The 12,298-nt window shown below is 40.4% G+C and overlaps 2 protein-coding genes across 2 annotated transcripts in view; both read left to right on the top strand.

Moving 5' to 3' along the window:
- The window catches only part of cul9 (cullin 9), a gene marked incomplete at its 3' end in the record, with an annotated part of 46,335 nt that extends 44,949 nt beyond the window's left edge, over window positions 1-1,386 (top strand). The window contains exons 43-44 of the mRNA XM_079568176.1: window positions 76-158; window positions 1,200-1,386. Coding sequence (XP_079424302.1) covers window positions 76-158; window positions 1,200-1,386 — 270 coding nt within the window. The remainder of the gene's footprint in view (window positions 1-75; window positions 159-1,199) is intronic.
- Window positions 1,387-7,317: 5,931 nt separating this feature from the next.
- On the top strand, window positions 7,318-10,772 carry LOC306971432 (uncharacterized protein). The gene is made up of 3 exons (XM_079567707.1): window positions 7,318-7,456; window positions 8,829-8,927; window positions 10,365-10,772. The coding sequence occupies exons 1-3, from the start codon at window positions 7,408-7,410 to the stop codon at window positions 10,448-10,450; spliced, it is 234 nt and encodes a 77-aa protein (XP_079423833.1). The 5' UTR covers window positions 7,318-7,407; the 3' UTR covers window positions 10,451-10,772.
- Window positions 10,773-12,298: the final 1,526 nt, after the last annotated feature.

The following is a 12,298-nucleotide window of genomic DNA, read 5'->3' as shown; positions in this document are numbered from 1 at the left end:
TGCCCGCCCTGTGCCGCCCTGTGCCCGCCCTGTGCCCTGTTTTAGGTAACTGATGGTCCTCTTCTCGTCCAATAGGATTTCAGATTGGGCTGTGAGTCCAGGAGCCAAACGGACGGCCACGAGGCTGAAGCGACCAATCGCAACGAGGCCCAGAGAGAGTGAGTGACGGAGAAACGGGGTCATTAGACCTTAATATGAATATGTGGTTATTTAATGGCCCTTTTTAGGTATAATATTATACACAGGAATGAATTAAGGCGAGGCACTGCATTTGAAAACATAGATTTTTCACACAGTGGTCCATGAGGAGATTTTTTGGTTAAAAAAAGACAAATCTGCAGCCAGGGTCGTGTGGGGCCTCATTTAGGGGCGGGAGTTTTATGATTGAGAGTGCCTCGTTCATTTTATCTCACTGTGTTTTTTAAAAAGCAATGGAAAGAGCGGCAAAAAAGTGACGACGACAACACGGCAACAGCGAACAGAAAAAGATCCATTAACACATTGAGTGCCAAAAACGGAAAAACTAGATACTCTAATACACCTTAATACACAGTTAAGGCTGCCATTCACATACTGAGATATGTTCTTACCTGAGCTTTGACGAGTTCTTTAGGACCTGTCTGATCTTCAGTCACGTAAACACAGCGCAGACGGCGTTAGCATTTAGCCTCTCCCTCTCTCCTCTATAGCTCCAAAACAGGTCAAGATAGAAGCTACCAAGCTCTTCCACGTTCTCCCTATTTAAATATGGTTACGTGAAGTGTTCCACTACAAAGTATAATTACACAAAATTAAACAATGTGGATTTTCTAAGCGGATAAAAGGGGGAACTATATTGTACGTAATTATACTTTGTAGTGTAACACTTCACGTAACCATATTTAAATAGGGAGAACGTGGAAGAGCTTGGTAGCTTCTATCTTGACCTGTTTTGGAGCTATAGAGGAGAGAGGGAGAGGCTAAATGCTAACGCCGTCTGCGCTGTGTTTACGGGACTGAAGGCACGGGGGAAGATCAGACAGGTCCTAAAGAACTCGTCAAAGCTCAGGTAAGAACATATCTCAGTATGTAAAAACGGTGGCCTGTTCCTTAAAGACACTAGATACTGTCGACTCTAAAGACTAAAAATGACTTTAAACCAACTTCCTCCGTTAGAAATACAGTTTTACAGAGTTCACGTGATCAAATCTCTTTTCCAGGTCCAAGTCGGACTCGGACTCGGAGCGGGACCCGGATCAGAACCGCGCCCGCGAGGAGGATGATTACGACGATTACGACGACTACGACGAGGACGAGGAGTACGTCCCGGATTACGACTACGACGAGGACGACATCGATGAAGAGTATTACTCCGACTACGACCAGGACTACGGCCCGTACGACTGAACCGGGGCGTCCGGCAAAAAACCTGAAACTATTCCTCAATCTGGTTCAAACTTTACTCCAAATGTCTCCAAATCATTCTTTCAATCCAAATCAATCCTTTCAGACCTGGTTCAGTTGTAGAGGGTATGCGGGTGATGTTCCCAAAGTTGTTTGTTTTGTTAGAAGGCTCTGAACGAGAGAAAATCACTGTTTGAAAAGTTTATGTAAAGATGTGTTTGAGCAAAAACTGAATGAATAAAAATATGGGAAAAAAAATCAGTGTTTTTCCCTTAAGCTTTAGGAGCAGACTGCGCCTCCTGCTGGACACGGAGACACTAATGGTGCGTTCCAGGCAACTGGTAATTTTCACCACTGGAAAGTTACCAGTTACGACTTCAGTGCGTTCCAGGTGATTGAACTCGATGTAAACGAAACTGCTAATGCTACAACAGTTAGCTCATACGATGCTAACATTATATGAACGTTTTTCAAACCAGACCTAATTACAAACACGCCACAAAACGTTGCGTTGAAAGCTGTGACCAAAAGTAGCGTTCCCATCACTGATGTCGTGGTTTTGTTACAGTTTTAACATTAGCTGCTCCTCTGGGGGCGCCATTACTGTCTTCATCTCGTAGCAGTCTTCAGGTTTCCGAGTTTACAAGTTGTAATTACCAGGTCGAGCTGCTCCACAGCATTTTTCCAAGTGGGAAATTTACCAGTTACCAGTTGCCTGGAACGCACCAAAAAAGGCTAAGGCGCAGCAGCTACGCTAACCCCGGAAGTACCGACTTTAGTAAATAATACTTTTTATAGTGTCCCATTTTTATTACCAATACAATATGAATAAGACACATGTAAAAAAAAACACGTTAAAATTATTTAAGATTCATTTGATTTACAATTATTTGGCAGAAAAATGACTCTCTTCTCATGTCCAGCACGGACTGCTCCCTCTGGCGGACACAGGTGGAACTACAGGCTGTATTTTAAACTGACACTTTTTCGTTTTTTATTTGTTCAAACTCGTTTTGGGCAGTTTTATTTATTTAAAAAACCTTGAATGGAAAACACACTAAGACTACAACATACGGAGAATGTATTTAACCCTTTTTACTGAGTGAAATAACAACAAATATAATCAGGCTAACGGATTAGCATGATTGATGCAAATCTGGTAAAGGATGCCAGTTTGGTCGTGACAGTCTCTGACAGGACTCAGGACTGTGGCGCTCCCTCTGGCGGACACATGGTGGAACTGCACTGTAGTGTTTTCATGAGAACATTTGTAGTTTACATTTATTCATGTTATTTTAATCTTTGTTTCCTAAATAGATGCTGTGAGTTCAGAACAAAAGCGAAAATGACACAAAGCGTCAGTTTGTTACACAATTTATGTTTTCGTTTTTCATAAACTTTGTATATTTAAAAATGCTATAATTTTTATTGTATTTTATAAAGATAGTTTATCATTTCTGAGGGGGAAAAAAACGAAATAAATAAATAATAACACAGCTAATTTAAATGTAGAGCATCTTCCTCTCCCTGAACCTCTGAACTGCACAAACATCAAACACCAATAATCTCAGATCAGGAGCCGTTTTTTTTTTCCAAATATTTTATAAAGTTTATCATTTATTAAAGTCCATATTGTTTCCAATATTAGTAAAACAAACATCAATTCGACGCGTCAAAGTGATATAAGATTAATGTAGAACTTTAAGATAATTAGTTTGGCAGAAAATGACGAACTTTTCTTGTACAACACGGGAAGCTCCCTCTGGCGGACAAAGGTGAAACTACACCTGCTGTTTTGTAACCGGAGACTTTCCAGTTTTCTTCTTATTTCAAATTCCTGTAAGGCCATTTTACTTTAATGAACTTAAATAGATTACGAACAGAGTCTACACCGAGAGAGAATGTATTTAACCCTTTCTACTGAGTGAAATCATACAAATACAGTCAGGCTAACGGATTAGCATGATTTATCCAAATCTGGTAAATGATGCAGATTTGGTCGTGACAGTCCCTTCAGTGCAGGTTTGTACATGGGAACATTTATCATTTACATTTGAAATCCCTTTGCTATTTTAATGTTTCCTAATAAGTATATTGTAAATATTGTGAGCCAGTAAACTGTAACACAAACTGACAGCCTTGTGTCACTGTGGGTTCTTTCTTTCTTCTGTTTTTGTTTTCTGTGGACTTTGTGTATTTAAAATATTCTAATGATATTATTGTATTTCATAAAGTTTACCATTTTTATTACACATTTTCTTAACAATATGAATAAGACACATGTAAAAATATCACGTTTAAATTGTTTAAGGTTCATTTGATTAACCATTATTTGGCAGAAAAATGACTCTCTTCTCATGTCCAGCACGGACTGCTCCCTCTGGCGGACACAGGTGGAACTACAGGCTGTATTTTAAACTGACACTTTTTCGTTTTTTATTTGTTCAAACTCGTTTTGGGCAGTTTTATTTATTTAAAAACCTTAAATGTAAAGCACACTAAGACAACAACATACGGAGAATGTATTTAACCCTTTTTACAGAGTGAAATAATAACAAATATAATCAGGCTAACGGATTAGCATGATTGATCCAAATCTGGTAAAGGATGCCAGTTTGGTCGTGACAGTCTCTGACAGGACTCAGGACTGTGGCGCTCCCTCTGGCGGACACATGGTGGAACTGCACTGTAGTGTTTTCATGAGAACATTTGTAGTTTACATTTATTCATGTTATTTTAATCTTTGTTTCCTAAATAGATGCTGTGAGTTCAGAACAAAAGCGAAAATGACACAAAGCGTCAGTTTGTTACACAATTTATGTTTCGTTTTCCATAAACTTTGTATATTTAAAAATACTATATTTTTGTTTTATTTTATAAAGATAGTTTATCATTTCTGAGGGGGGAAAACCCCGAAATAAATAAATAATGACACAACTAACTTAAATGTAGAGCATCTTCCTCTCCCTGAACCTCTGAACTGCCACAAACACCAATAATCTCAGATCAGGAGCCGTTACATTAATTGGATTTTATATTTGTACTTTAAGCAAGTTCCTATTTGAAAATCAGACCAAGTTTTGACTAAAAAGTAAATCATGGCACTGGCGCCCCCTCTGGCGGACACATTACTGAACTGCAGGGGAAGTGTTAAACTGAGAAAAGTTGAAGAAATAATCCATTAAACTTTTACTGTGGGTCAAAAATAAATAATTAAAGTTAAAATCATTCAGCTTCTCTTCAGTGAACTGTACACTGGGTTAAACATGTCTGTGCACCTGATTATGCTCAAAGAAATTTTATTTGTTTGTTTTTGTTTTTGTTTTTCAAATATTTTATAAAGTTTATCATTTATTAAAGTCCATTTTGTTTCTAATATTAGTAAAACAAACATCAATTCGACACGTCAAAGAGATATAAGATTAATGTAGAACTTTAAGATAATTAGTTTGGCAGAAAATGACGAACTTTTCTCGTACAACACGGGAAGCTCCCTCTGGCGGACAAAGGTGAAACTACACCTGCTGTTTTGTAACCGGAGACTTTTCAGTTTTCTTCTTATTTCAAATTCCTTTAAGGCCATTTTACTTTAATAAACTTAAATATATTACGAACAGAGTCTACACCGAGAGAGAATGTATTTAACCCTTTCTACTGAGTGAAATCATACAAATACAGTCAGGCTAACGGATTAGCATGATTTATCCAAATCTGGGAAATGATGCAGATTTGGTCGTGACAGTCCCTTCAGTGCAGGTTTGTACATGGGAACATTTATCATTTACATTTGAAATCCCTTTGCTATTTTAATGTTTCCTAATAAGATATTCTACACCAGTAAACTGTAACACAAACTGACAGCTTTGTGTCACTGTGGGTTCTTTCTTTCTTCTGTTTTTGTTTTCTGTGGACTTTGTGTATTTAAAATATTCTAATGATATTATTGTATTTCATAAAGATATTCACCGAATAATTTCTGAGGAAAAACAACAACGAAACAACAATTTACTCAAAAACCTTATTTTGTAGGAAGCGTGCTGGGCTAATGGGCTCTATGCACAGTGACCCCACGTGATTTCCGCCTGGACAGTCAGCCAGACGCTGTCCTTCCTGTCCGTTATCTCTTCCCATTAAAAAGGAGCAGGTCCCACAGAAATGAAGCAATAGCTTAAGATTTGGTAAAGGACAACGAGGAAAAGTTCAGATGTGACGGAGCAGGTTAGAAAATATTACATGAGACGTAACGACTTCACTGGAGGAAACCTCCGTGTTCATAACGTGGATGTTTTTGTCTTGAAGCTAACGCGGCTAACGCAAAATAAAAAATAAAACTAGCGCAAAGTTTTGAACGAGCTGCGCAAAAAGAATCGTCCTGTTAGTTTAAATAATATTGACTTGTTTACATGTTATATTATCATTTTTTCAACACTAGCCTTTAGCTCTAAGATAAAGCTCCGCCCCCTTACGATAGCTGGCGTTTCCTTTGGGTGCTGGGTTCACAGTGAACATAATGTTTGTAACACGTTGCTGTGACTCCATCAGTAACTCGTTGTCCTTAACCAGATCCTGAGCTTCTCTACATTTGTGTGGGACCTGCTAATTGTGAACGTAAACGATCGCTGACAGGAAGTCCAGCGTCTGCTGACTGTCCATGAAGACGTCACGTGGGGAAACTGTGCATAAGCCAATTGTGTGTGTCTTATTTTTACGCTGGTGTCACGTTTTCTCAAGATAATTTCATGTTCGAACAAGATGCGTATCACGTTTTTATGTATATTATATAAACAGTCTTTATATAAAACTATACGTTATTTCATGATACCAGTGTATTATGCAGTAGACGCCGGGACAGGCCGCGCCGGGACGGGACGGGCCGGGACAGGCCGGGCCGGGACAGGCCGCGCCGGGACAGGCCGGGCTGCAGAGGCTCCGCTAACACCTTCCTACGACAACGAGGGACGTCAGAAACACGTTTATCGTGGATGTAAGAAGATCGAGTAAGTATCAATGTGAATGAATGAACTGCATTCACCAAAATGTGCCAATCGCAATAAATGTGCTAATATTCAGCACAATGAGGCTAGCGGGTTAGCTTGTTAGCTTAGCTGTGTCTGTGATGGCCAAGTTAAAGACTAAACATTACAGGATTAAGATGAAGCACTGTCAAAGAAATAATGACCAACAAATAAGCTCAGATAATTTTATTTATTTGTTCATCAAACAAACATGAACAGTGAGAGTTTCCTTCTGTTTGGAACAACAGCGTGAGCGACGTGAGCGAATCACACAATCAAGTATTTATACCTAAAAATACAACAGTTTTATGAGCGACTCGAGGCCGGACTGAGCAGGGTTTGGTTTTGTGTCTTACAGTTTGAACAATTTGACTTGAATAAAGAAAATGAGAGATTTTCAAGGAAGGTCTGGCTGAAAATGCAATGAGCTTCTTCATTTGTACAGTGGAGTTTATTAAGAAACTCTGCACTGAAATCCCCTGGACGAGTCGTGCCGGCGCCGCGGTCAGTGAGGACAGTGAGGACAGTGAGGACAGTGAGGACAGTGAGGACAGTGAGGACAGTGAGGACAGTGAGGACAGTGAGGACAGTGAGGACAGTGAGGTCAGTGAGGTCAGTTCTGCTTCACTTCTGTTTGTTTTTGGGACAGATCGATGGGACTCTGAGCTTCACTGTTGATTCTTTACTTTCTCTGCGTCAGACTCTGATGTTCTTCCGTGTGAAACCGACATAAATGTTTCATGATCCGTGTTTTTCCCACAAACGTCGTCAGTTTGATTCACACATTGTTCCTGTTTCAGTGCCTTATGAAAATGAGCAAAGACAAAGCTCCTCATCTGGCCCCGCCCCCTCCTCCTGGCCCCGCCCCCTCCGCTCCGTATAAAGAGCTCCTGGCCCCGCCCCCTCCCCCTGGCCCCGCCCCCTCCTCTCTATATAAAGCCCTCTTGGTCCGGACGCCTCAGCTCTCGCTCTGATCTGACCTGGACCTGTTTGGGACCAGTTTCTGAAGATGAAGGTCCATTTGGTGTTGGTTCTTCTGCTGCTGCCGCTCTGCTCCGGTCAGTGCTGGACTGAACCAGGACTAAACCAGGACTAAACTGGGACTGAACCGGGACTAAACGGGGACTAAACGGGGACTGAACTGAGACTGAACCAGGACTAAACCAGGACTAAACCAGGACTAAACCAGGACTAAACCGGGACTGAACCGGGACTAAACGGGGACTAAACGGGGACTAAACGGGGACTGAACGGGGACTAAACGGGGACTAAACGGGGACTAAACGGGGACTGAACTGAGACTGAACCAGGACTAAACCAGGACTAAACCAGGACTAAACCAGGACTAAACCAGGACTAAACCGGGACTGAACCGGGACTAAACGGGGACTAAACGGGGACTAAACGGGGACTGAACTGAGACTGAACCAGGACTAAACCAGGACTAAACTGGGACTGAACCGGGACTAAACGGGGACTAAACGGGGACTAAACCGGGACTAAACCAGGACTGAACCAGGACTGAACCAGGACTGAACCAGGACTGAACCAGGACTAAACCAGGACTAAACCAGGACTGAACCAGGACTGAACCAGGACTAAACCAGGACTAAACCAGGACTAAACCAGGACTAAACCAGGACTGAACCAGGACTGAACCAGGACTAAACCAGGACTAAACCAGGACTAAACCAGGACTGAACTGGGACTGAACCGGGACTAAACCAGGACTAAACCGGGACTAAACCAGGACTAAACCAGGACTAAACCAGGACTGAACCAGGACTAAACCAGGACTGAACTGGGACTGAACCGGGACTAAACCAGGACTAAACCGGGACTAAACCAGGACTAAACCAGGACTAAACCAGGACTGAACCAGGACTAAACCGGGACTAAACCAGGACTAAACCGGGACTAAACCAGGACTAAACCAGGACTAAACCAGGACTGAACCAGGACTAAACCAGGACTAAACCAGGACTAAACTGGGACTGAACCAGGACTAAACCGGGACTAAACCGGGACTGAACCAGGACTAAACCGGGACTGAACCAGGACTAAACCAGGACTGAACCAGGACTAAACCAGGACTAAACCAGGACTAAACCGGGACTGAACCAGGACTAAACCAGGACTAAACCAGGACTGAACCGGGACTAAACCAGGACTAAACCAGGACTAAACCAGGACTAAACCAGGACTGAACCGGGACTAAACCAGGACTAAACCAGGACTAAACCAGGACTAAACCGGGACTGAACCAGGACTAAACCAGGACTAAACCAGGACTGAACCGGGACTAAACCAGGAGTAAACCAGGACTAAACCAGGACTAAACCAGGACTAAACCAGGACTGAACCAGGACTAAACCTGGTCTGTCATATGTTAGTCTTGTTTTGTGAATAATGTTCCTGTTGTGGTTTCAGCTCAGAATGAGATCCGATGTTACGGACACGACTTCCTGGTGGTCCTGAACCAGGTCCTGCAGTGCTCAGGCCCAGAGCCACAGGCCTGTTACACCAGAAGTCAGTACTACCTCTACTACTACTACTACTACTACTACTACTACTACTACTACTACTACTACTACTAACTTACTACTTCTACTAATTTTACTATTTCCATACATTTTGTGAGGTTATCAAGTTGCATGGTCTTCAAAAGAACAGTGTCTCGTGGCTCATTTCCCCACAGCCTATAGGCCAGTGGAAGGCCTCATTTGAAAGCTAAGACCTTCAAAGCTGATTTATATGTTTATGTGTCTTTTTTTTGCTGCTTTGGCGTTTGCTGCATAGACACTTAAGACACTGAAGAACCGCTCGAGCAGCTTCACTAACACTAGTCTGGCGGATTGTCGTCTTCGTCACACATGATGTCACGGCTGTGAGATGTTGAGTTGTTATAAAAGGCCTTTCTGTTCTTTCTGTTTCTGTCACAAAGAAGTTTGAACATTTTTTTCCCATTGATGAAACAGTGTGCGTCATACATGACAACATTACTGCCAATTTATTGAGTTAACCTCTTACCACCCGCCTCTTTGGCCATTATATTGGTCTGTGTAACACCACATTTGAAAGCTGAGACCCACAAAACTGATCTTTTTCCTCGCGTTGTTGCTGTGTTGTGTCACCTTTTGTATGTTTTTTTTTTTTTTTAATTTTTTTCCACATTTTTGTTGTTTTTGTCACATCTTTGTTGAATTTTTGTTGCATTTTTGTCATTTTTTTGTTGAATTTTTGTCACTTTTTTGTTGAGTTTTTGTCATTTTTTTGTTGAATTTTTGTCACTTTTTGTAATTTTTTTGTTGAGTTTTTGTCACTTTTTGTAATTTTTTTGTTGAATTTTTGTTGAATTTTTGTTGCATTTTTGTCATTTTTTTGTTGAGTTTTTTGTCACTTTTTTGTTGAATTTTTGTCATTTTTTTTGTTGAATTTTTGTCACTTTTGTCATTTTTTTGTTGAATTTTTGTCACTTTTTGTCATTTTTTTGTTGAGTTTTTGTCACTTTTTGTCATTTTTTTGTTGAGTTTTTGTTGAATTTTTGTTAAATTTTTGTTGAATTTTTGTTGAATTTTTGTTGAATTTTTGTCACTCTTTGGTTGAGTTTTTGTCACATTTTTCCTTGTTTTCTTCTCATTTGGTGCTTTTGTCCCAAGACGCTTTTTGATTAGGGTAAAGCCAAACTGGAGAAAATGGGATCCGTTCAGGTGGGAGTTAAGAGGTTAAATAACTTCAAAACACAATTGAAAAGCTCTTCTTCCATATTCAGCCGGTAACACTGGACCAAACAGCGAAACGGCAATTTGACAAAAACAATCGTCACCGTTTTTAAAAGCAAATATTTCCTTTAACTCTTCAGGTGGAATAAGTTAGTTTGGACCATGTTTTGTCTGATATTTGCGTCATTAAACTTTCCGACGTTTCCAGCTTCGAGGACGTTTACATTGTTATTGTTTGTTTCAGAAACGGGAGAGAAAGGCTGCACGGTCCTGAAGAACTGCTCCAGACCGGGCTGGACCTGCTGCAACGGAGACCTCTGCAACGCCTGACCAATCAGAGAGAGAGGAGGGTTTAAACGGACCAATCAGAGAGAGAGGAGGGCTTAAACGGACCAATCAGAGAGAGAGGAGGGCTTAAACGGACCAATCAGAGAGAGAGGAGGGCTTAAACGGACCAACCAGAGAAAGAGGAGGGCTTAAACAGACCAATCAGAGAGAGAGGAGGGCTTAAACGGACCAATCAGAGAGAGAGGAGGGCTTAAACGGACCAATCAGAGAGAGAGGAGGGCTTAAACGGACCAAAAAGAGAGAGAGGAGGGCTTAAACGGACCAATCAGAGAGAGAGGAGGGCTTAAACGGACCAATCAGAGAGAGAGGATGGTCAAAACAAACCAACCACAGCCTGAATACCTGTGTCTATGTTCTAATAATGTAATAAACAGAATGTACACGATGTGAAAGTGAGTTTCGTGTTGTGTTTTTAGCTGCAGTAAACCTGTAAACGTTTTCTCCTGTATCAGACTTTGTTGCTTTATGTCAGTTCTTCCATTAAGTAAGTGCTTTATTCGTCATTGTATAATAATTATACAACGAAATTACCTCCAGGTCAGGTGTTATTCCTGAGCAGCATGTTTTTTGCCTCTGATTCTGCGTCAGGTTGATTTACAGTCGTTTGGAGTCAGACGTCTGTGATCACGGAGCAGCGGGATGGGTCTGCAGTGTCTTGCTCATTGACACAGTGGGAAATGGGCCACGGAACATGATGGACTTTACTTTGTTCAAACAGAGCTTTGTTTGTCTGGACTCTGAGCTGTTTATCAGTTCTTCACCTGCGGTCACTCATCTACTGTCAGCGTCATCACACTTTTAGTACTTTTAGATCTTTCTATAATGAAATGAAGTTGTTTTTGTCCTCCTTTAGTATATTGTAAACTTAGACATTTGTGGGGAATAAAACACTGCATCCAGTTACAAGCGTTTATATATGAAATGTGCCTATAAACTTGTCCCTGTGAAGAATCTGGGATGTTACATATGGTTAGGAGGGAGTCTGAACACAACATTTCAATATAGTGGCTTTATCTTTCATTGTTTGTAAAATAAAAATAAAAAGATGAGCAAAATCAGGTATAGGGCTTAACGTGCATATTGAAAATAGGATTTGTTTATATGGATAACATCTGTTGTAAGAAATAATTATCATTTTATTTCAGTGAATCAGCAAGTTGATGGAGAAATGTATTTTCACAAAACAAATAATACAAAAGAGATGCCTAACATCTATGTGGATGGAGAGGCACTAAAAAATGCAACAAAAACAAAATACTTAGGGCTCTATTTAGACCAAACACTGACTTTCAAAAAGCCGGTTAAAAAGGTAACCAACACAATTAAATATAATATTTCCTCTCTAAAACATATGAGGAACAGTGTGACAGTTGCGGCGGCTTTCACTTATTTCAACGCCATGATAATCCCTCACTTTACTGACTGTTTATCCAGGTGGTCACAGGCAAAGGAGACCACACTGTTTTAGCTGTGTAGCTGTGGTAGAAAAAATATTGTATTTTCTAATCAGCAAAGTGTAGGATAATGATTAACCTCTTAACTCCCGCCTGAACCGAGAGGATCTTTTTCCTCACGTCATCAGATATTTTTTTTTTCATTATTTTTTTGTTGGGTATTCAACTCATTTTTGTAACTTTTTGGTCATTTTTTTGTCATTATTTGTCATTTTTGTGTCACATTTTTGTCATTTTTTTTTCAAATCAAATTTGTGTCATTTTTTTGGTCAATTTTTTGTCATTTTTTTGTCACATTTTTGTCATTTTTTTGTCAATTTCTTGTGGCATTTTTGCCACCTTTTCATCAATTTTTCGTCACTTTTTTGTCACATTT

The sequence above is a fragment of the Gobius niger genome, assembly GCF_951799975.1.
Source record: "Gobius niger genome assembly, chromosome: 12".
Taxonomy (NCBI): domain Eukaryota; kingdom Metazoa; phylum Chordata; class Actinopteri; order Gobiiformes; family Gobiidae; genus Gobius; species Gobius niger.
The sequence above is the reverse complement of the archived record's forward strand: the minus strand, read 5'-3'. Positions and strand labels throughout refer to the sequence as shown.